Source organism: Ischnura elegans, chromosome 2, assembly GCF_921293095.1.
Source record: "Ischnura elegans chromosome 2, ioIscEleg1.1, whole genome shotgun sequence".
Classification (NCBI taxonomy): domain Eukaryota; kingdom Metazoa; phylum Arthropoda; class Insecta; order Odonata; family Coenagrionidae; genus Ischnura; species Ischnura elegans.
In genome coordinates this window covers 56,980,481-57,004,407 of record NC_060247.1, presented here as the reverse complement: position 1 = coordinate 57,004,407, position 23,927 = coordinate 56,980,481, and the positions used below count along the sequence as shown (strand labels likewise).

At 39.1% G+C, this 23,927-nt stretch overlaps 1 protein-coding gene and 1 non-coding gene across 2 annotated transcripts in view; both read left to right on the top strand.

Moving 5' to 3' along the window:
* The window catches only part of LOC124174235 (myoblast determination protein 1 homolog), a 108,585-nt gene that overhangs the window by 51,606 nt on the left and 33,052 nt on the right, over positions 1 to 23,927 (top strand). The window contains exon 4 of the mRNA XM_046553328.1: positions 14,088 to 14,166. Within this exon, the coding sequence (XP_046409284.1) occupies positions 14,088 to 14,166 (79 nt within the window). The remainder of the gene's footprint in view (positions 1 to 14,087; positions 14,167 to 23,927) is intronic.
* On the top strand, positions 267 to 356 carry Trnai-uau. The gene is given in 2 exon segments: positions 267 to 304; positions 321 to 356. It is a non-coding gene; the product is annotated as a tRNA-Ile (tRNA).

Below are 23,927 nucleotides of genomic sequence, written 5' to 3'. Positions count from 1 at the left end.
CTTGCATATTTTCAGTTCTACAAATCGTGCTGAAAAAAGGTATGAGGAATCCAGTATTCCAATTAAATTTTCCAAGCGCTACATCATATGCATTATGTCCACTATCTCAGATAGGAAATTATAAAGTGTCTATATTTTAAGAAAACGTTCCTATGAAAAACGTGAAAAGAAAAGGCAAGCTTACACCATTATAAACCTCCAAAAACGAACTTTTACATTTTGGCATTTTTTAATCACATCGGTTTAAAGTGATATATTTTACAAGGTCCCCAGTGGCGCAATTGGTTAGCGCACGGTACTTATATGACAGTATACGAGCTATGCCGGGGTTGTGAGTTCGAGCCTCACCTGGGGAATATTTTTTATTTACTCGACCAGTGTGGTTTGACCTTGCTCACACTAAAATATATATCAGCTCATGGACCCTAGTACTGCTTCGTTTGTTTTTATATAATGCACATGCTATCCGCTAAAAATAAAATATGTGAAAGAAATGTGATTATGTAATTGTATACAACTCCTAGCCTTCAACAAATTCCTCCTTCAATGCTAGTTTTGAATGCATGCAAGACATTTTAGCCGCCAGTTATACATGGAAGAACAAAGGAGTTAACACAGAGCAGTAATTTATATCAAAATGTTTTTCTCGAGGAAATAAGCAACCGATCACGATATATTGTTGTCTGCAAGTAAAAATATCATTGTCACCATTGGATAAAAAATGCCCTAGCCAGAGATGAGAAAATTTTAATTCGTTATACCAATGCGATGTTAAATATGGTGGGGAGGAAAAACACAAATGGCAGAGATTAAAGTAATTCTTTGACTTGTGATGCTACAAAACTCGAATAACTCTTACCATATTGGGCATTTTTATATTTTTGCTGTTTATAGTATGGCAGGTTAAAATTGGACTAGAATATTGGAAATGGAGAAAATGTTCTTATATCCGCTTGTATGCCTTTGGAATGCTTTTCATAAATTTCAGCCACGGAAATATGTTTGCGATAAAGAAAGGGAAATCCTTCGGTGAGGAGTAAATTCTTCGCGACCGCCGACGACAAACTCCCCTCTTAAAAATCCATTGGGATGCAAAAACCCGGTGAAAGAATTATTCCCGCGCGTAGACGAAACAGTGCATTAAGCTAAATATAGGCGGAGTAACTCCAAGCCACTAAAGCAGTCCTCTGTGAGACTTTAAACTCGAGAGAAAGAAAGGAGAATGATTGAGAGGCACGGTACAGAAAAGAGGCAGGAGCCTTGTAATGGAATATAAAGGCGGAGGCTGTAAATTAAACGGGTAATAAGGTGTATAGTCATATCAGACTGCGCGGTAGAAAGGGACATAGGCCTGAGTAATGTTCGCCTGACGTTAATTACTCCACATAATTGGTCGGGGAGACGATAGGGCGTGGAATGATTAATGCTTGCACGGACAAACTTACTGCATTGTTCGATCGTCGACGCGATCTAAGGAGACCAAAATGCGAGGAGTTTTCCAGAAACATGTTGAATGCCAAAGAAGCAAAACGACTTCAAGTTGAAGCTAATGTTTGAGAAAAAGTAAGCTACTAAAAAAAGTTTCCTCGACTAGGTAGGTACTTTATCGGAAAGGTATTCTATCGCAATTACATGACAGTTATAGACTAAATCCGTGTGGAAAGTTAATGCTGTGTATTTAGATGACTTCATCAAGCACACATTAGTTATCGGTGGAATCCAAAGCTTGTCTAATTCGAACCCACATCCATAGTCCTTTTTCTCATTTCATCCACTCATCAGATATTAATCTCCCCAGTTCCAATAAAATAAACTCTTACCATTATCAGGATCTTTAAAAGAGCAATGCACGGCTTGTAAACTTCAATCAGGTCGATGGTGTATCTTTTACTCATAATTTTAATATTAGCCCATTGAACTGATGAAAGGCACCGAGTACCTAACCGCCACGGCTACTACTTGACCCTCAAATCGAAAGATTCGATATTTATTTGAAAGTGCATTTGATAGTATTCGACCGTATCTTTGAATATCTACCACTATTCCTCATTCAAATCCTGACAAGCTTTTAAACTTTCGTAGTTAACATACTTTCCTTGGCTTATTTTGTTAATACGCATTACCGATATCAATCCTTCCGTTTTCCTCAATTAAGATACCCGTGCCAATAACAGCTTGAAGCGTAAAAAAAAGTCACACTAATTCCGTCAAGAAAGCCATCCGATGGCAAAGAAGTACACACGAGAGGTAGAATGCGGGGAACGGTTTGGAGTATTGATTGATGAATGAAAAAACTTCGTTATCTTACCAGCTACTGCTTAGTCTTTCATCTGCATGCATTAACTTATACCTAAACTTTAACGAAGTACTACTTATAGTCCAAGTCAAATTTTCCCCCACAATTCATACGTCATGACTCCCACCCTTCCATTGCCGCCTAACAAATGACACGCGAGCCAAAAACCGCTTGAAATGTAAATGATGATGAAAACTGAAACGAAAATGAAGCGTACTTATTCTGATAGGAAAGTAAGCCGTCCAATGGACAAGTAGTAGGTAGGAGAGAACCAAAGCAAGGAACAGTTTGGAATTTTGACAACTGAATCAATTGTTCTCGGGCCAACGTATGCTTAGATAGTTTCACATGCAAGCATTTACCTTACTTAAAGTGTACATTATACGCCTTCGTGTAATGGGAAAGCAATGTTGTTACCATAAAACAAATTTTCCCCCACGATTTCCTTCCCTCCCTTTCTGACTCCTTGATTTCTACCCTTCCATTCTCTCCCCACAAATGGCACGCGTGCCAATAACTGTTTAAAACGTAAAAAAAGGCGGACTTAAATCCGCCAGGAAAGTGAGCCGTCCAATGAACGAGTGCTGCGCTAGGGAGGGTGGGTGGGAGCGCGGTAAACTGTATGGCTAGAGAGGGGGAGGAGGGGAAGTGTGAAGGGGAGGGGAGGAAGGGGAGGTCGCCGCTGCGCGAGTGTTTACGCGAACTCACACCCACAGTCGCTCGCCGGCAAGCGCCACCTCTTGCGCTCACCTTCCCTCCTGCTGTCTGGGGCCGGCGCCATCGCCACGAGGGCGGCGCCTCCTCGCCCGCGGAGCACCGCCATGTTCCCGGCGCCACTTCCCATTGCGGTCTCGCTTCGAGCGCCTAAGCGTGCTCCTATCGCGGATGTTGATTGCGGTATTCCCCAGTTCTTGTGTCCATATCCCTCCAACGCGCATCGTATTTGGATGGATCATGGAGTCATGTTATTGCATTAGATATCCTTATCGATTTTAGGCAATAGAAACGAAATTATTTTCTAAAGAGAGGTCAATGTTGCCGCACAAAGTTGATTTTTTTTACGTGCTCAATGAATTGGAATAAAGGTTTTTCACTCTGTCATTCAGGCAAGGAATAAATTGTCACAGAAAATGTGCATATTAAATAGGATTTCAATATTATAAATACATCTTTAAGTGAATGTTTATAGCCCTGACTGTGAAGAAAAGAGGTTCCCGATCGTAATGAAGGAATAAATAACATATGCTTCTAGTTTAAGACCCATATTCACCATACATCAACATTTGCTTAATGCGTATTTAAAATTGCATAGGATTATTATTATATTATCATAAATTAGCCTAAAATATGATAATATAAAAGGAGATTCTTATAGAAAAGGATCATGCCGATTTCGATATTCTAAATCGCATTCCTAAATTATCTAATGCATTTCTTCCATCAGATTGGCATAGGGCTTACCTTCACTCATTTTATCCATTTAGAGTTATTCCTCACCCCCCAAACCCCCCCTATCGTTCCTTTACGCCTTCTCCTTCTTTCAACGAGCCTTTGGTATACGCCGACTTCTCCTTATTTTACGGTCCACATGTAGCTACTCTCTTACTTCTTTTTACGAATTATAGCAAAATCATCTCTTCGTACATCACGCCGATCAATCTCCCCTTTCGTGTTTTTCGCCTGTTCATTAATCCTTCATAGGCACGTACCCACATTTCGATCGATTCTAACTTATCCTAACTGTTCTTATAAATACCATGTTATGCAAGGCCCCATGGCCACACATCGTATAGTTAGAACTATAATACTTCATTCACATTTGGGAAGTTGCTCCCGTGATATATTGATGGATTCCTTGGTCTCTGCAGAAAGCAAGGAATCGATCAAAATGTCAGGGGAGCATCTTTCAAGATCTCGCTAATCGAGTTCAATAGCTATGGGGCTGATGAAAAATTATTGAAAAAAAAATTCCTAAAGATTCGAGAATTATTTAAAGAGTATATTTTTCAATAAAGATCGACTCTGAGCAGCCATTCTCCTTCGAGTTTAGATTTGGGTGGCACAATCGTGGGAAACCTTGGTTGCTATAAACACTGAATGAAGTAGTAACCGGCTGTATTCCTGATCCGAGCGAAAGTGCTCGCTGTGTGCTCACCCATGAACCTGCTAACACGCTAGCAGTTAAGTGAAATGGGGAGTAAACTCTCTGCGGCCGCGTAAACAAGCACACCTCGGCGACGTAGGGAACACTTACCGCAAGAATTATGACACGCCGGGAAAGAGGAAAAATAAAACAGATCGGAACCTAACTCGCCGCGAGTCCGACAGAGGGAGTTTTTAAACACATCGCGAGCACTTTAATGAATGAGCTCTCTCCAGGGACTCGGTGGCTGGAATTCTCGACGAGGGGATGGGTGAGGGGAGAAAATCCCTCCCATCTGGAAGAAAGAGGGTTTCTGGGAGATGAAGAAACGAAGGAAGGACGGAGAGGAGGTTTTTTAACGGCGATCTGTGAATGGAAGGCGAGGAGGCGAAGGGAACGGAGGAAAAGGGCGGCCAGAGAAAAGAGAGGGAAAACTTCTGAAGAAGTTTTATTAATCGAGGACAGGTGGCTCTCCCATTTGGGTCGATGTGTGTTGTGCAAACTAAGAGGGTGGCGTCGTTCGGTGGATACACCGGATCACAATGAAAAAGAAGATGAGAGAACCGATCGCTTGCTCAAAGGAAACAGTCCTTAGCATTCCAATAGAATAATTTCAATAAAAATTTCAAATATCATTAAAATTATTAATTTATGCCATCGCATAGAACGTACAGTCAAGAATAAAGACGAAGTTTAGCAAAAAAAAGTGAAACTCAAACCGTGGATCAGTGATGAAAACCATCCTATATTGTAAATCCGTAACACGCTGCGTGGGCAGTGCCTGTAGGTACAACAGATAGGCACAGTATGTATTGTACACCATGCAATTGCATGCATGATGAGGGTGTGCATGATATGCAATGCACCATACCATTAATATCATGCACACCCTCATCTAAGTGGATTAATCCCAGCGGCGGATGCACATGGGGGCGCAGGGGGTCCGATGATTAGGAAGGACCTTCATTGCCGAACATTGCAGAACCACAATAGGGTAGTTTCCTTCATCAAAGAAAACGAAAGACATTGATTGCGATTCGTTACCCACCATTACTGTATTCATAATATACAAATTATTTCGTTTTAGAAATACCGGTTTAGACGAATGGCAATGGTCCATTTTTATCCTCATTTGAAAAGGGCCAGATTGGCGCCCATGCGAGGGCCACTCCACGTGACGTCACAGGGACCTAGTTTCTATACGAGAAGATAGGAGTTATAGGTACATCGTCTGAGATTACCAATGCATGCATGAGGCACAGAAGTCAGGGAAACATCTCTTAATAATCACCTATTAAAAATACCTAAGTTCGGAAAGTTTCCTTCGTTTGATAGGGGAATAATAATCCTTATTTAAGCCAAGCGCTACCAGCTAGCAGGGTACTCAGCTACCTGCTAGCAGCCTCCGTCGCATCAGCGCTAAGCCTCGCCTCAAGGTCACCTCACAGGGCGGCAGCGGGAACCAGAAATACGTCACACGGAGAGATTTCCTGGCATTCATACTTACCCGTCGCGTTTTCGCGCGCTTGAAAATTTTCACTTTTCATTTAATCGCGAAAAATTGATATCGTCATTTAAAAATCTAAAAGCGTGAAATACGTACTCCAGGAGTAATAATCTTTCGATTTAGGCAATAAAAAAATAATAGGAAACCACCATAATGTAACTTTTTTGTATGATAATATGGCACTTTCTTTATATATGCGTATTATCAGTTTAAATAAAACTTTCTTAAACTTTGCAAGTAACTTGATTATTTTTCATTACGACAAATGTATAGGTAGCTCAAAATATCTTTTGCGCCCCCTCTTGAGTGTTTTCTATATCCGCTACTGATTAACCCTAGTCTACAAGGTTCGTGCCCGAGGTCCAAGGTCCCTACCGAAAGAAGACCGTCAACTCCCAAAGTTTTCAATAGTTGATTGTGTACCTATTCATAATAACTATCAATAAATTTGGAAGTTGTGACAATATTCTAGCATGGGTTCATAGGTAGGCCAACAACAAGAGTCCTTCCAGGATTTAGGGAGAGAGGTTGTTGAGAGAAAAAGGGTAAAGGAGGTCACAGTTGGCGTTATGGCGAGTGCAGCGATTTTTAATTAATTAGGATTGAATTAAATTCCATATTTTCATGTTTAAAAAAATAGTTTAGCTTATTAAAAATTATTTTATCCGGTGTATTTTTGTAGCAAATTTTATCCCAATAAAATTTACTTCTGTGGTGCATCTCGTATGATTTGAAACCCTATGAGGATCTAAAAACCCCCTTTCCCTTGGCCTTCGCACCCATAGGCCACTCACTATTTCTGATTATATTTGAAGAGGAGATGAAAGAAGCATCTAATAAGTTAGAAAGTGTGCGTGAATTTATAACTCAATGAGGAGCGATTAAAATTCTCTATTCAATACATAGCCCAAATTATACTTTTATATCCCATTTTATACGATTTACATCACAAACAGTAGTTTTATATTTTACGATTTACAGTGTTTATCATTCCAACGGTAAAATTATTAATTCATGTTATCGCATAGAATGTACAGCCAAGAATTAGATCAAGGCGTACACAAAAGCGAAACTCAAACGATGGATCAGTGAAAAATACCATCCTTCACTATAAATCGGCATTAAATACATTACATTACTGACACTAACAACTCCGGTATAAAATTGAAGAACCATGACGAGTTAGAAACCAATTTTACAAGGAAAACCGCTCATCTTACTTCTAGTTACTTAACACATGACACTATCCTTCTGTCTTTCTTATGGAGACAGCAGAAAAATGCCCAAGGCATATCGTACATTCAATACGGAATATTTCACGTGAAAAAAATTTGCTTGGTGATTCACATAAAACATAAACAATTTAAGACGATAAAAACTAAAGGAATCTCGATTTATAGGAGAGCACTGATTTAAGCACGGCTCCTATGATATAACGACTGGGCTGGCCTGGGAGATTACTAAGAAGCAAGGGCGTAGACGCCTAGAGTAGACTAGGCGAGGGAGGATGGATTTTGTTGGCCAGCACTATGAGGAAAATGAGTTAATAGGGAAGGAGGAACCGTTTTGGATGGGTAAAGGGTAGTGCATCAAAGGAAAAAATCTTTAAAAGAGACATGGATCTCCTCGTGCTCCTGGAGCATTTTTTGAACCGTGCAATTATATATTTAAAAAAGGGAGAGACAGAAATTAAGGACCACGAGGTCCGAGCCAAGAGGAGTATAGGAAATGATGAAGGGATATAGTTGTGGGAGTTGACTCTAGAGGATGAGGATATTATGCAGGAGAGAATTAAGGGGAAGGGTGTCGAGTGGGAATGAATTAAGAGGGAGTATTCCTATAGGATGAGGAGCTGGGAGGGTGAGAGGAAGAGAAGGGGGGAATTATGAAGAAAGGATCGCATAATCGAGGATGAATAAGGTGTCCCAGGGCGAGCAAATCCTTGACACTCAGCTTCACATCCAGGAAACATCTTTTATGACCCACCATCTCCACGGGGAACAGGAGCAATATATTCTCTCTCTCTCCCTCGCCAGAAAAGAAAGTTCTCGACGACTTCCTATTTTCGTAGCGCCACCCACACTGGTTAACCGTATATATCCTCGGTATTTTCGATAACAAATGCAACCAAGGCATAGAAATGAACGGATTTATTGCTTAGATGTCAGAAAAAAAATAACGTATCGTAGAAAACCCCTGATTACCTATACATTTAAAAAAAAATGGGGATTGCTTTTCATTTTTAGCAGTACCTCCCACACTAAGGTATTCACTTATTTCCTTAAAATTTTTACAGCAAATAAAATCAATGCTATAAGTGTAACGGATTAAATGTAAAACGATCGAATTTTCAATGAAGTCAGGCACTTGAGACTTATCTCATAGATCAAACAAAATGTTTTATCTTCAGTTCTTGTAGTGTTTTCTCTAGAGTGGCAGGTAATTGTAATATTTATTTAGTTGCTAGCTATCGGCTCAATGAAAATGGATTGGTTGGACATTCCATTGGTTAAAAAATAACGGTGAGTGTTACAGAACAAATGGACGAATAGGGTGAGAAACGATGGGGTGTACCGAAGAATAGCAGAAGATATGGAACTGAGGACTATCATTCGCAAGAAAAAGACGCAGTGAATACACCATGTCATGTAACAATGTCAGTATTTAATGAAGGGGGAAAACTGAAGCATGAGCCACCTGAGGAAGACCAAGAGATAACTTGGGTCATAGTAAAAAAGGAAAAAAGTAAAATTGAAGAGCATAAGGGAATTGAAGAGACTCTTTCGGGAAAGAGAAATGAAGTCCAACAGTGTAACATCTTAGGATTGCAGTACTATTAAGGAATTTCACCCTAGCAATGCGATATTACAAAAACTCTTAATGTGTATCGCATCATAAGATCCCTACTCGCACCCTGTAATCAGGTAAGACAAACGATGTGATCCAAATAATTTTATGATATCCAATGGAGGCTTCATCTAAGAATAAATATGAGAATTAACTGTAATAAGGAGTAAACGGACACCATTTCCTCAGTCACCGCGGCAATAGTAGATGGCGCTCTAGAACATTTTAAGGTAAATATAGATGCAGCACAGTTTCATCGAGGTTATAAGTGAGCGAATTATGATGTACGGGGATGGTAAACCCGACTTTTTTGTGCATTGGTGTGTCCAGTGTTGGCTATGATTCCACGGTGGTTTTTTATTTAAGTCAATAGATAACGGAGAATATCGTGCCATTAATTCCCGTTTTTACACCGACACTTGCTTCAGCCTCGAGAGTTAATATTAGCTCGGCTTATTTCAATAAATAGACTGATTTAAGTGCACATTAAAAAAAGAAATGCATTTAATGTGTCAAGAGCCTCGGTTTTATTAACCAAACAGGAATACGAAATGTACGGAGCGAAAATGACTCATTAGCAAAGTTTGCTTTTATTTTTATTTTTTGGGGGGGGAGCGGAACCTATTCCAAAAGTATTTCACGAAACTAATGACGGGGACGGAAGAGAATTTAGAAGGAACTGTAAATATTAAAAAAAAAATACTGAGTAGGTGTGAGGAGAAAAATGAAGATGTTTCGTGTGCTAAGCAGAGAGAAGATCTCGGAGGGAGGGCGTCGAGGCAAACGGAAAGAGAAATGGAGGAGGAAAGAGGGGAGAAGTGGGGAAGACGGAAAAACTTTCGGAAGAGGGATGGATAGTAGTGGCGAGTAGGAGGTGGAGGAGAGAAAAAAATGGAAGCCAATAAAGAAGGGAATCAAAGGGTATAGGAACAAGTGCCAAATGGGTGGACGTGTCAGTGGGGACGTAAAATTTTTGAAAGAGAGTAATGGAAGATGTTGGAAGAAGCTACGCCGAAGGGCTGAGGCGCGGTAAAACAAGAAAAATACCAATGGCGAAGACTTCATCGGTGGATTGAAGATGTCTTCATGTTCTTTGCATTTGTGTTTAATCGAAAAAAAAACTTGTAGATTTCAGATAGATGACTTTAATCTCGACCAATTTCCTCAATGTTCGTCCTGTTGATGCATAGTACCACTGGGGAAGACTTCATCGGTGGATTGAAGATGCCTTCATACTCATACCAAAATCAGAGGGTTCTATAGGCTTGAACGCTTTTAAAATATATCAAGAGGATATTTTGCTAACATGTCCGTTAGTTATACACTTACATCAGCTTATGTTCATTTAAAATTCATTATCCTTTTACGACGAAGTATACAGTGAGACCAACATTTTTATTTGAGAAAGTTGCTTACGGCTTTATTTTAAAAAATATTTATTCTTAATACATCTATATACCTATATATTTAGTGGGCACGGTTGATCTCTGGTGCAGAAAAGATCCCAGTGTCCTGACGACATCGCACAGCGACGAAACTGGTCAAGATTAGTGTTAGATGAGAGCTAGTTGCTGTATGTAAATGCAACGGTGTCCCCGGCAATCTCACCAGAACCTCCTAGTCAAAACTCCGATCGGAAGATTGACATCTTTTTGGCCCATATAGCGAGATTGAAATTAAACCATCGCGTGCTATCTATACGGCGGAGAATGCACAGAAAACTCTTCATGTTAGTCTCACTGCATACATAGCGCCGTAAAAGGATAATGAATATTAAATGACCAAATGCTCATGTGAATAGGCATATTAGCTTAATGCCACCTTACAGCCGATCAATTATATGAAATAATCTGTAGAATAAGGCTAAGGAACCCTCGGATTTTGGTTCTTGCGAGCGCGTTAGTAAAATTAACCATCACTTTGGTGAAAGTTACCAAACTCTGAAGCGAATCGAATTTATGCATTTATTTTCACCGAATTCTTTCGCATAATGGCCCGAATTATGAATTGTGAAATGTTCGACAATATCAAAGCGAGAGCACTTCTTCAAATAAATGAAGTCCTTTATTATTCGCATCAAAGTTTAAGTACATATATACTCCCTAACACTCGTGTTCGATAGTCATTGACAAATCTTTTTCCGTGCATCATTATCACGATTGTGTCACCAGTGATACTGATATTGCCGATTTCTCTCAGTGAAAAAATAGGCTTAGCAGATCGCATTCACGTGAAAGCATGAGTGTGAGTTGCGAGTCGTGAGGGAATCCCGCCGGGCGGCCGCGGCCTCCGCTTACTCCGCGACGCATGCGCTGTTCCGTTGGAATGATGCACGAGATCCGGAGGGAATAAGAAAGGTACTCGAGGCTGGGCTGGCGCTAGCGGCGGACAGCGTTCACCATCTCTCGCATTATGGTCTGGAAGTTTTGTCGGGAGCGCTGTCACGTTGTCGGGCGCTGGTCGCACCTTCCGTCCGAAGTGCATGTGCGTGTTGAGGAGAATACCACGAGGACGATTTATGATTCACATTAGTGAGGACTTGAAAAAAAACTCCTAACTGACTGAAAGCTACCGACTATTTCCCAAACAGCACTTTTCTCTTAAAGTAGATGTAAAAATTGCTAATACGTACAACTTAATTGACCGCAATTATCCATGATATTTTTATTTTTTTGTCCGGAAGTATATTTCTGGAATTTTCAGCAAGAACTTTAGCATCGCGTCGCATGGAAGCGCATTCTACGCAATACCGAACAAAAAAACGAGAATAGGCAATAAGAAGCAATAACTTTACCATGAATTTCCTTACTATAATTACAAGTTCAGTGAATTTCCGCGTTCACTATTGATGACATATCACTCAAATATCGTCATCTTTCATTTGTCTAGGCAATATTTATCTATAAAAACAAAATGTAAATTACTGCTGGAAGATAAATTTCATTTAGAAATAATTGATGCAAAGGACACCATGATATTAAATCCAAATAAAAACAAAATTGAGCCACTTCAACGTACTAGTTCTTAATGAATTATCGAATTAATAACGAAATGGAAGTCGGTATCAGATTTTTTTAATTTGCCTATTTTCAAATCAAACTTCTAGGCACGGTATTAGTAAGGAAATAAATACATATAACTATCCTCATTTTATGATTATTTTTTCATTTTACATCAAAACTTTCAAACATGCATGCAGTAACGTATAAAACAATATATACTTAAATAATATTTTTCGGTTGACAAACAAGCTACTCTTCAATTCTGGTACATAACTAATGATAAAAAACGTACTTACAAATTTTATGTAAGAAATTCTACTTTCAAATGCCACTTTATTTTCGAAATGTCACTCATACACAACAACATTACATATTACTCTTCCATGAACGCAATCTCGAGTATAGATAGTTTTTTTCTGCGCTTGACTCACGACTTCTACAAGGGCAAAGTGATGACATATTTCATCTACATAATACCCTGCGAGCAACCGCTAGGGTGTTTGGCAGCGGGTGATCAATCACCAGCATTAATTCAAAGACAAAACTAGCCAAGTACTCATTAAGGTTTTCTGCCTATAAAGCTAGAACACACTAAACATGCTGTTAGAAATAATAAGAAAATTCAGAAGCATGCATTAAGGTGTAGGTACATAAGTTAGTAAGCTACAACAATAGCCATCTAATCTATTTGTTCTAACGCTGCCGTTGTAGTCTAATAGTGATCGTGGGAAAACCAGACATTCTGAATCTGTCTGTTCTACAGTCTGTCTCTCTTATTTTATTTATATGATCTGAATTACGATAGTATGCTGGCGTATGAATTTATTTGTGATGAAGCATACCTTTCATCCACTAAGAAATACCTCATTTTTCATCATTTAATTTTACAGCTCTTCCACATCGCTCACATCAACTATTCACTTCGTTATCATACTTCATCAACTAATTGATGTGTTAATTTTCACAGTTTTGGAATAATTCATTTTCTTTAAATTTCCTAGTTGCAAGTTGTCACTACTAGACAAGGCTTAAAAATCACTTCACATTTCTTGAACATACTGCTTAAGGCAGAAGGATGAAGTGACTGCCCCGATGTTTTTCTTTACCAGAAAAAAAATAAAACGGAGCCTGCGCTTAGCGAGAAGTGTTTACGTAGCAGTTGAAATGCGGAGGGGCAAAGCATCCGCCGGCGTTTGTTTTCTTAGTTGAGATGGCTCGGAGTCGACGATATATCAAAACCAAAACATGCAAAGAATATAGCCTCAGATCTTGAAGCCCGGAGTGATCGTAGAAGACAGTGAATCAATCTTTTTAGGAGAATGTTTTATCTTCATATGGAAAGCAAAAATTCAGCTAAATATCAAAACATCAGTTCGTTCCCCAGGAGCTATTAGCGATGAGTGTAGTAGCACGAATAAATGTAATTATGTAATTTTGAAATGATGATACTTTGGTGCTATTTAGTGACCTACACAAAATTCACTCCAAATGGAAGTCCGATGTATTGATTTACTTTGATAACCACCATGCATCACAGCCACAATTTTATTTCAGATTTCTAATCCCAAAATATTTCTCGATTGTTTCTTTTCACAGAACTCATAGCGCCGAAGGCCGACGCCAAATAGCGCCGAAGCATGAGCTTCAAATTCTTTAATACCATGAAAAGTGCTTATATATGCTATGAATGCCATTAAAAATTTAAATCGCTGGTTAACTTAAAAGAACACATACGTTCTCATGAACAGCATATGAATTCTGGTAACATTAGATTCGTTTAAAGCATTATGTATTGCACATGCCATTACAAAAAATAATGAATATAAAAGCAAATCCTCATTTATATTTAAACTTTTCTCGGGATACCGCGCGGGTAAGAGCGCCGACGTTTCGGGTCCCGACACGCTAATCAATCTCACGGATACTGACATTGCCGAATGAAATTCACGGCTAAAATAATAATAATAATGACTAATAACAAATAATAAATCACTCTCGCGGCTACTAATAAACCTATAATATATTTGTTAGTAGCGTGAGAAAGTGTAGCGAGTCGGTACCTGAAACGTCGGCGCTCTTACGAAATCTTACCCGCGCGGAATCCCGAAAAAATTTTTAATATTCTCTTCGCCGGGAAAGTGTAAAATCTTACATAAATCCTCAGTTCTTTTTATAACCTATATATTTTTGTGACAATCTGTGACGTCTTTGTTCCTTTGAGATAAATTTATTTGTATATGCTTGTATTCCTATGAGTTAAGATAAAACTTGTTTTCTCATCTTTCCCAACAGGTTGGTTCCGCAGCCGCAGCTGCCTCTTCCGCCCTTTTCCTCGCTGATCGTCTCCACAACCACTTCTCTCCTTTTTCCGGTGAGATATGATAACTTAATAAATCATCTAATCAAGGGCGTACCCAGGATCAAAAATACGGGGAGGGGGAAAGCCGTGGTCGTTCAAGTTGTAACATTTAACACAGGAAAGGATAAACCAAATTTCAAGGAAATTATGACAGCAATTTATTAGTTTTTTTTAAATTTAATGCTTGAAAAATTAATGATTTTAATTTTAGTTCCTGTCTGATAATAATATCATTTTTCTTCAAAAGAAAATTTGTTCAAAACTTTCTCGTTTTTAATTACATTTATTTTCGCTTCTAGTGGGGCAGCTGCCCCCTCCTGCCCCCCGCTGGGTACGCCTATGCATCTAATCACTAATATACCTCACCATATTAAAATAAATACACATTTTTATCACACATTCTTAACCAAAGTATGATTAATACTAGATACAACGAGTTATTTCCTCAGTAAAAAAAATACATTTCAAATTTTTTAACTGTGGCTTTAGAGGTAGGTAGATTTTGTGTAGGTAGAGATAGTGGAGGTAGATTTTAAAGGCTCGATAACCGCCTACTTCGAGCTACAACATTTTAAAAATTACGCAAAAAATAATCAGCCAGACTTTGGCCCTTTATTTTCCATGTGTATCAGCCGTTCGGTTTTCACTCAGTAAATATTGCGTTAGATTTACAATTAGTACATAACAATGGGATATCGGTTCAAAAAATATTTGGTAAGGTATTTGGAGACGGCGACAGACAGCTTAAGATCATCTGCGCTTCGAGGAAAGGGTAAGAAAGGAAGGGTTAAAAGGAATCCAGCATCCGTACTAGCCTGCTCTCAACGAAAGGTGCTAAGGAAACCACGCCTAAACGTCCCATCTGACGGACGGTATGCTTTGCTTGAAATGCCCTTCACATAATAGTAATGCAGGAATCGGGCAATCCCTGAAAATTCTCTGACACCGCCGAGATTTGAACTAGGGGTGGGAAGCCAACGATCTAGCCTCCACACAAACCCAATCCCTTCAAGGAAGAAAATCAAAGTCCGGAAATCAGACTACTCGCACTTTGAGTTTGCTTAAATTTGGATATATATTTCAAAATAAAAGGTGCAAATGTAAAACCTGATTTTCATTCTTATTATATTTATATGTTAAAATCAAATTCATAAAACAATTTCTGAGAGTAAAACATTTGTGGCCAATAAAGCAAAAAAATTAACTTGTTTTAAAGCATGGAATCTTTTAGGCCTATTATAGCATTAATAAACAAGAATTGCCATGAGAAAATATTCCCCTGGGCCAAGAATCGAACCACGGGCCTATGAATTTCCGGACCACTGCGCAGACCACTACGCTATCCAGGTTCTTTAATTCTCCCGGCAATTATACCGAGGGTCATCGTACTAAGTGTTAGGCCCTCGCGGTCAATCAAGGATGGCAACGCGAGGGAGAAAGGATTTCCAAGAAGCCACTACCGGTTGAGAGCCTCAAACCTGCGCTAAAGCCGCGCAAAGCGGTATGTGTAATATTTCATTAATATCTGAGTTGATTTCTCGCGTTGGTAAAGCAAAAAGGAAAGATGTTTTGCGAGAGAAAGTTTTCGACAAAGGAGCGGAGAGAGCTTTTGATCTTCACTTTCTGTCGATTCCCACCCCTACTGCTTGTAAGGATCCCCTTACTCCTCCCTTACCGTCTGTAATGATGACGCAATACTTCCGGCGACCTCTTCCGGATGCTCGTGGTTATGACGTAAGAGCGTGAAAAAATTGAGTGCTATACTAAGGAACTCGATGACGGAGGTTCAATTTTTTTCCGTCAGACTCTAACGGAAAAAGCAGAGTAGAGGTTTTTTACTCGAACATCGTTAATCTTTCAACTATTTTGTTGCCTTATCGTCCCCGCGCGATGAAAGCTGAGTAAACCATTGGCACACTCAGGATTTGTTATGTTTTCCGTACGAATGCAACGCTCACGGCAAGTGTTGAATCAAGCACTAAGACCTCCGAAGACTTCATGACTTATTACACATACCCAAAATGGTTAAAATTTTAAAGTAGATGTGAAAAATATTATCTACGACGGATCCTATCAATACATTGGTAGTATCGATACAGTTGCATTCCCTGGCTAGTGTAAAATTATCATGTTATTTTTCCCAGTGTTGTGGGACTGAAATATTCAATTCATTTTTCCTAAAAAAAATATTTTTCAGTTGTGTACATAAGATAAAACGACAGGTGCAGAACATAGTTCGAGAAAATTATGTACATTCTCATTAATAGCTTAATATTACAAGGTGGAAGGTTGTTTCTATTTAGCATAGTCTAAACTTGTTTCAAGAATTAAATTCTTCATTGATTCCATCAGCACAGAAATCTCATGAGTGGTCTAGTCTTCAATTTACACATTGTTAATTTTGGTCTTAAGGTTTTCGCAGCGATTTGATACACTAGTACATTACTTGCTGATATACTATTCATTGTTAGTCAAAGCCGATTTCAAAATACAGATTTTTTTCCATAAACCTTTCAGGTTTCGATTTCATTGGTGTTTACATATCCCCTATAAAAACAAAATAAATTTAAAAATGTATTTTTAAGCGAACTAACTGCCGGAAAAAAAGATCCTTTCATTAGGTATTTCATACGCATCGCTAAGGGCTTCCAAGACTTGAGTATCTAATTGACCGTAACTAATTGCCTGTGAGAATTCAAAGAGCTAGTTTTAAAAAATCGTATCCTTATCGATTACTTTTGAAACTTCCACTCTTAATGACCTTCATGTGACCGATCGGTCTGACGATCATATTTTCGTAAAAATACTTGCACTTTGAAGTTCGCTCAGCCAGTATGCATGATAAAAACGACCCTTTGTCATCTTTACTCCGACAATATTAGAGCACAATCTTGATGTAATTAGGGCCGACATTGAAATGAAAATTAAGAAAAAAAGGTTTTATCATCTAAATGTTTTCCATTTTTTTCTCATTGTATTTCACAAGTATTACATTCTAGCCACAAACCTATCATTTCTTACTTTTGGATACTATGCGTATCTCCAAAGAAATTCTGAAACTGATATAAGTTTGTCACAAAAACAAAGAACATTGAAGTTCCGCACACCAACCCCATAAATTTATTAATGTGCTAACGAATTATGATGAAAAAATTCCTCCCGTTTTCGTGATGAACGAAATATAAAATCTCTCATCCCCGTAATATATGAGGAAGCTAGAAAGAAACGTGAAAACACGAAAGTATTTCAGATACTTTGATATTCAACAGGCACACTATCGAAATTAAGGAAAACACTCTATGCTTGAATTCTACATCTCTGTTATACACACGCCTATTCATTCCTTTGATCCCTGAACACACGTCGCGTCGCCGAAACACGGAAGGCTTTTGATCTTTTCTTCCACGCGGCCGGAGGTAACTCACTTTCCCGTCCTCATCGTCTTTCCTGCAGAGGAGAGCGCCGGGTACATAAATGCATGGCCCGTAGAAGGTATTTTAAACGGGTCTCGGTAATACCGAAGTCGGTATATAACGAAACTAAATTTTTATGTATAATAATGCATGTATGCTCATAGGTGTATTTTTCAGTAGTGCCTTGCCCATAAATTGCTTTAAATGTACCACTGAAAGGATGCTGCGCTATTCATTAAGGACTTCCAATTGGCCACGGATTAAAGTTTCAAGACTTTTTATCCTACTCTTCCGGAATAAAATAATGTCATTATTTGGTAAATGCGTGCCCCGAATAGGGTATTTTAAACGGGCCTCGGAAAAAATACGAAACCAAATTTTTATATTAATCATAATAATAACCTCGGAGTGTTTTTAGGTGTAGTATTTTGCTCATAAAGTGCTTTCAAGGGACCACAGACGATATGATGCGCTCTTCATTAGGAACTCTCAAATGACCACTTTACATTTAAAGGCCTTTTATCCTACTCTTCTGAAATAAAATAGTCATTTTTTAATGATTTCCGGCCCTAAGAAAATCCGAGACCAGCAGCTTCAGTTGATGAACCCTTTCTATTTGAAATACAGCTCGATTGTGCGCCATGATTAACGTTTAAGACATAATTACTTGGCTATTTAGGTGTGTTTCACTTGCACTCGTAAATTTCACAGTTCAAAGGTATTGCAGTGATATACTAAAATACCTTATCTGAGCAATGAATAGTACGGTATTTTACATATCTGGGACTTTCGCGATATTTATAATACCAGTATCTTTACGTTCCTGAACCGAAAATCATGGGCAAACACAAAAACTTACAACAATGATGTTTCCAATTAAGATAAAAAATCCAATTCGACATCAATCAGGATAAATTTCATAGCGCAGCAGTAAAGTGTTTAGCATTTTGCAAAAATCAAGAGAAAATATTTTCATTAACTCCTCCGTTGCTGTAATAGGGAAGACCGAGTCACGTTGGCCATAGGGGCAGGATGGCCCAGTCGAGCTAATTCATACATTAGACACTGAATCGTGATAGGAATCAATCAGAAGGTTGGTAGCACTCTTCCACTTTCTCCACAACACTATTGTGACTGGCGGAGCAGTTTTAGACAAGTTGTAGTGACTAATTTTATTTGCGCGTGTTTCAGTAAAATTCTAGTCCCAGGGTAAATGTGTGTTATTTAAGTTTGGTTCAATTTCGTCGCAATATGTGAGTACTATAATTAAAGGTCATATTTTAAGAATAATTTCCGCGTAGCATAAAATCTAAATTGCTTCAGTGGGTTTTGTTACGAATAGAATTTGTTGTAAAAATGGCGATGGGGCAGGTTGGCCCAGCGACGACGCGACGGGGCACGTTGGTCACTCGGGAACAGACGGTCACTTCCACTATTAAATGAACTGTCATACAGATGTAAATTCTTAATATTGTTTAAATCGGTTACAATGCATGCTTTCCGATAGAGTGTGGGCATCTACCTTTTGCTAAATTTTGTTTCCTCTTTGGACCAAAACAGACGTTTATTAGGGTATTTATCGTGGCCTGACATTAGCATGTCATACGTTCCTCCTTCTCCAAAGCTAGATTTACATTTTTCTGGTACACATACGTCTCCTCATTCTTTTGATCCCTGAATTTGAGTCGTGAAGCCAAAACATCGAAGTGATATCTTTTCGGCGAGATTCAGAAAGCCCCGTCCCCACTATCGTATTCTCGGGAAACCAGTCGTCTTTTCACCCGGGGTAGAAGAGCAGCGTCCTGGCGACAGCGAAGGACATCGAACTTGCCCAGTAGCGCCCCCTTTTTTACAGAAGCGCACTCCCGACTCCATTAGCGACACCCTAGAAGCTTTTCGGAAGGAATGATGAAAACACACACAACACGCAGATGCCCACACCGTAAACTCGCACTCTTTACGAGATTTTAACTTTGCGGGCGACAGCGAGGAAGATGCGAATGGAGTGTCACACCCTCTTTAATCCGTCCAGCCTCGCTCTAAATCTCGCGCGTAGAATAACGAAAAATGCCACCTAGGCTGCCCCGTCCCTTTTACCGATAGTGGCATCCTACAACGCTCGCCACAGCAGTCATAAGACAGCAAAGCTTTCGGGAGACGACAGGGAGAGAATGGATGTTTCCGGGCTCTTAAAGTCGTTCACCGAAGTCTTACTTGTTTCAAGATAAATCCTCCATTAAAGTGCGTTTGATTCAGGAAACGTAGACCCTCGATGCCCGCGCAGCTAAAAGGCTGAATGCTATTTTAAACTCGGTTAATGTTGGAATTCAAAAATTAATGCGGGATACCTTTGTACCTGACGATACTAGTAGTTAAGGCTGCTTTGGTGCTCCGTCGCATGGCTGCCATGGAGGAGATTGCCAGGTGGAGCACCCGAACACCCTTCACTTCCGGCATACGCGGGGAAGCAACAATCTCTTTTCTGATGATACTAGATTTGAGATGCAGAGTGTTTCAAGGAATACGCATATAAAGGCCAATAGTTGCTAGAAAATCCATAAAATATAATTGCGTTATTAAGGGTAAAACTTAGCATAATGTGACAATTGTGGTCATTGAAACTTTAAAGAAAAAAAGTTAAGAAACTATCGTTTATAGCTCCACCAAAACTAAAACTAAGCCTCCAGAGATCAGTGGCTCTTCTGTGCATTTAAGTTCGAAAACACGTTCCGAAATATATACCGGAAAATTGAAGGCAACTGATTGCCTATCGAAGGTATATTTTCAAAGTCTAATATTACTAACAGGGACAAAGTATGGGGGATTTTTTTGGCAGATAATCACCGTCCTCGTCACTCCAAAATAGATATAATTGGTTTTCAATGGAATTATTGTTAAATTGTGATTAAATCAAAGCAAATATTGAGCTTCTTGCACAAAATTTACCATAAAAAGCGCGCATTAAATATTTATTTTACGGTAAAGGAGAAAATGATGAGCTATGTGGTGTGTATGAAGTACGACGGGATACTGATAACAGTGATTAAGGAAATGGCTTTGGGTAATCCAAGAATGAAGGAAGAGAATAGAGGTCATAGAAAAAGATCAATGTGCCTTATAAAGAACCGAATATGGAAACATAATTGGGGAATGGAGACAGGAGAAGAGAATGGTAAAATTCATGGGTCTCCTTATGTATAAACGTACTATCGTTTCCAAAAGTCTGTGTGCATCTATGCTCCACTCACCGGTTGAATTAATCAGGCGAATTTGCGGTAAAAAGTCTGGAGGATTGGCACACAATGCCCTTTGATCTCTGGGGGAAGAGGCATGAGTCGCCGAGAGCCGATAAGGAAGGCTTCCTTCAGAATGGAAAACCCTTAGAGACTTTTTCTTGTACCGCTAGCATGTCAAGATGAATCTCATACTCGAAATAAATTAATGTCTGGCTTCTTTAGTCCGAGCCCTATGGCCAGAGCTACTATGTTATTATCTGAGGTGAACACAATTTCGTAATGCCCCAGTGCCCATCCTTTCAGCGGAATGAAACATTATGTGAGACATCAGTAACTTGAATGAAACAAAGATGAATGCAATACTTTTCCCTGTTCCTTATCGTATTTCCTTCGATTAAAAACGGCCAATATAATAAAATATTGTATAAAAACAAAATTCGGTCAACCATGGATAATATATCCAGAAGCTGATACAAATGTCTCCGAAGGATATAGTACCCTTGGCAGTGGCGGATCTATGGGGGGCCATAGGGGGCTATAGCCCCCCCTTGGGTATCCAATTTACGCTAGATAGAGTGGTAATTTTTTTCGGACCCCCACTACTGCTGGGAGGTATCCCTACTTATCCCCCTCTTGCCCCTTTCCTGGATCCGCCACAGACCCTAGGTATCAATGTGTGGATTCTGAGCATAATTTTACAAAAAGCCAGAAATTTCACAAAGTCGTTAGCTTTACGTTTATAATCGCAATTCTTACCAATTAACTCTGAACGGTACAATTTTGTGTTTTTATGCCATATCTTGATGCGCTCAAGTTAGATTTATATGCAGCTCAGCAAGCGCAGCTAGTGGAGTAACGAATGCCGAACGAAGTAATCCTTACCGCGCAGGGTATTCTCTGCTTTCGAAGAGGTAAAATATGTCAGACATGTAAGAAAATCATCGAAATAAATCGACTTCTAGAGAAAAATTTAATGAAATTCTCCTAAGTTTGCCGAGAAATATAGTGAAGGTCATAACACTTCCGTGTTTCATTGGGAATCAAGACATTTCTTAGACCAAATGATTTGCTAGGCGCGCGGGGGCTATTTATAAGGGCATAAATTATTCGTCTCCCCCACGCAGGTTGCGAGAACACTAATTCAGTTGGAATGACAACGAATAAGGACGGAAAGAAGAAATCTTACGGGAAGAAGAGCAGATACCTACACCGTGGAATGCATGGAAGACCTTGCGTTGCGAGGGTGTAGAATTAGGGAGGAGAGGGAGATAAGCGAAAGTTGACGTTATAATGGGTCCGTATGGCGTATTTCTTCTCGTCCCGTGGAATTTTAATTGCTTCCCGTTCCGCGAGTCCGAATGCTTGTGTTCCCACACTTCCACTCAATCTTCGCTTCCCCTTTCCGTCATCTCCACCGTTCATTTTCCCCTCGCGCGCATTCTTCACTATTTTTTCAGTCACCCACGCCTCAATTTCCAAAGACATCAAAGCCAACTATGTAAGATTTTACACTTTCCCGACGAACAATATGTATATAAACTCTTCTCGGGATACCGCGCGGATAAGATTTTGTAAGAACGCTGACGTTTCGGGTACCGACTCGCTACCCATTCTCACGGCTACTGAGAATGGGTAGCGAGTCGATACCCGAAACGTCGGCGCTTTCATATAATCTTACCCACGCGATATCCCGAGAAGAGTTTTAAAACCCAACTATGTTAAAACGGAAATCAGACCGGAAAGTATGAAGTATGCTAGATCTACTCGTAGTAGAGTATTCTTCATCCTAGAAAGCTATTATTACAGCAGAGTGCAATTCTACAACTAAGCAGGATAGCCTTGAAAATACAACAATAATGTTTTCAAATAAAGATTTTCTGTATCTAATTTTTTCTTTTGTAAGATTTTACACTTTCCCGGCGAACAATATGTATATAAACTCTTCTCGGGATACCGCGCGGATAAGATTTTGTAAGAGAGCTGACGTTTCGGGTACAGACTCGTTACCCGTTCTCACGGCTACAGAAAGAGTATTTGAAGTGACCGTTGAATCTCAGCATTTGACAAATCTGGCCCCTCCTATTATTTGGTGATCGAAATCCTTATCTCACATAGATAGCCTCGTCTACCTCGTCTACTAAAAAACCAACATGCTTTGATCTCCTCGATTTTTAAACACCACTATACGCAATTAGAAAAACAGCATATATAGCACATACCTGAGGTTGATTGATAGTTTTTTTTATTAATGCGTACTATGGCAATAAGACCTGCTAATATTTAATTATTTCGTATATAAAACTTGACGTATTCATGTAGTAGAAAATGAAGTTTAAAAGACAACTAACCCAGACCATAGGTTTAAATGGCTATATTTTATTTTCTTCTCGTTTATTTTTTATGAAACACGGCTTCCAAACTTTTAAAGCCATGGCAAGCTATAAAAATACCTTATCTTCAATTTTAAATGCTAATTTTATATATTTTGTATTCTCTGTATCAATATAAAACAACACGATTAAAAGCTGGGAAAAATAGTATTCACTGTATGAACATTTACAGACTGAACATCATATATGAACATAAAATTGGATATTCTTTTAATGAAACAAACGTAAAATACGGCGTATCAGTGAAGATGTATTTAAGGGATACCTTACTAAAACAACAAGAGAAAATATATACATGAAGAGTTAAGAGATTTTTAGAAGTAAACTATTGGCAGCGAAGGTTTAGATTTGATCTACAGTGTTTTCTTTGGAAAACCCTCATTTCTCTAGGAGGCTCCAGTTGCTAAGGGAAATTAATGCGAGATAACCTATGGGTGTGCATCCATTGCTCATGGTGAAATATTTAATGTGAAAACAACCGCAAGCGTATCCACCAGCTGCTTGAAGGCCAAGAGAAACACCTCATCTATGGGACAAAAAAGCGACAAGGCATCGGAAAGATAATACGTTAACTCATTTTTTACATTCCGTTTCTAATAAATTCAGGCGGTCATGACATTAACTCTCTAATAAAATGCTGCAAAACTTATTTGGGAAAAGGAATTATGTTCGCTAAGAGCGTTGATACCGAGAAGCACTCTAAACAATTAATCAAAGTCTTGTTGTGGAAAATA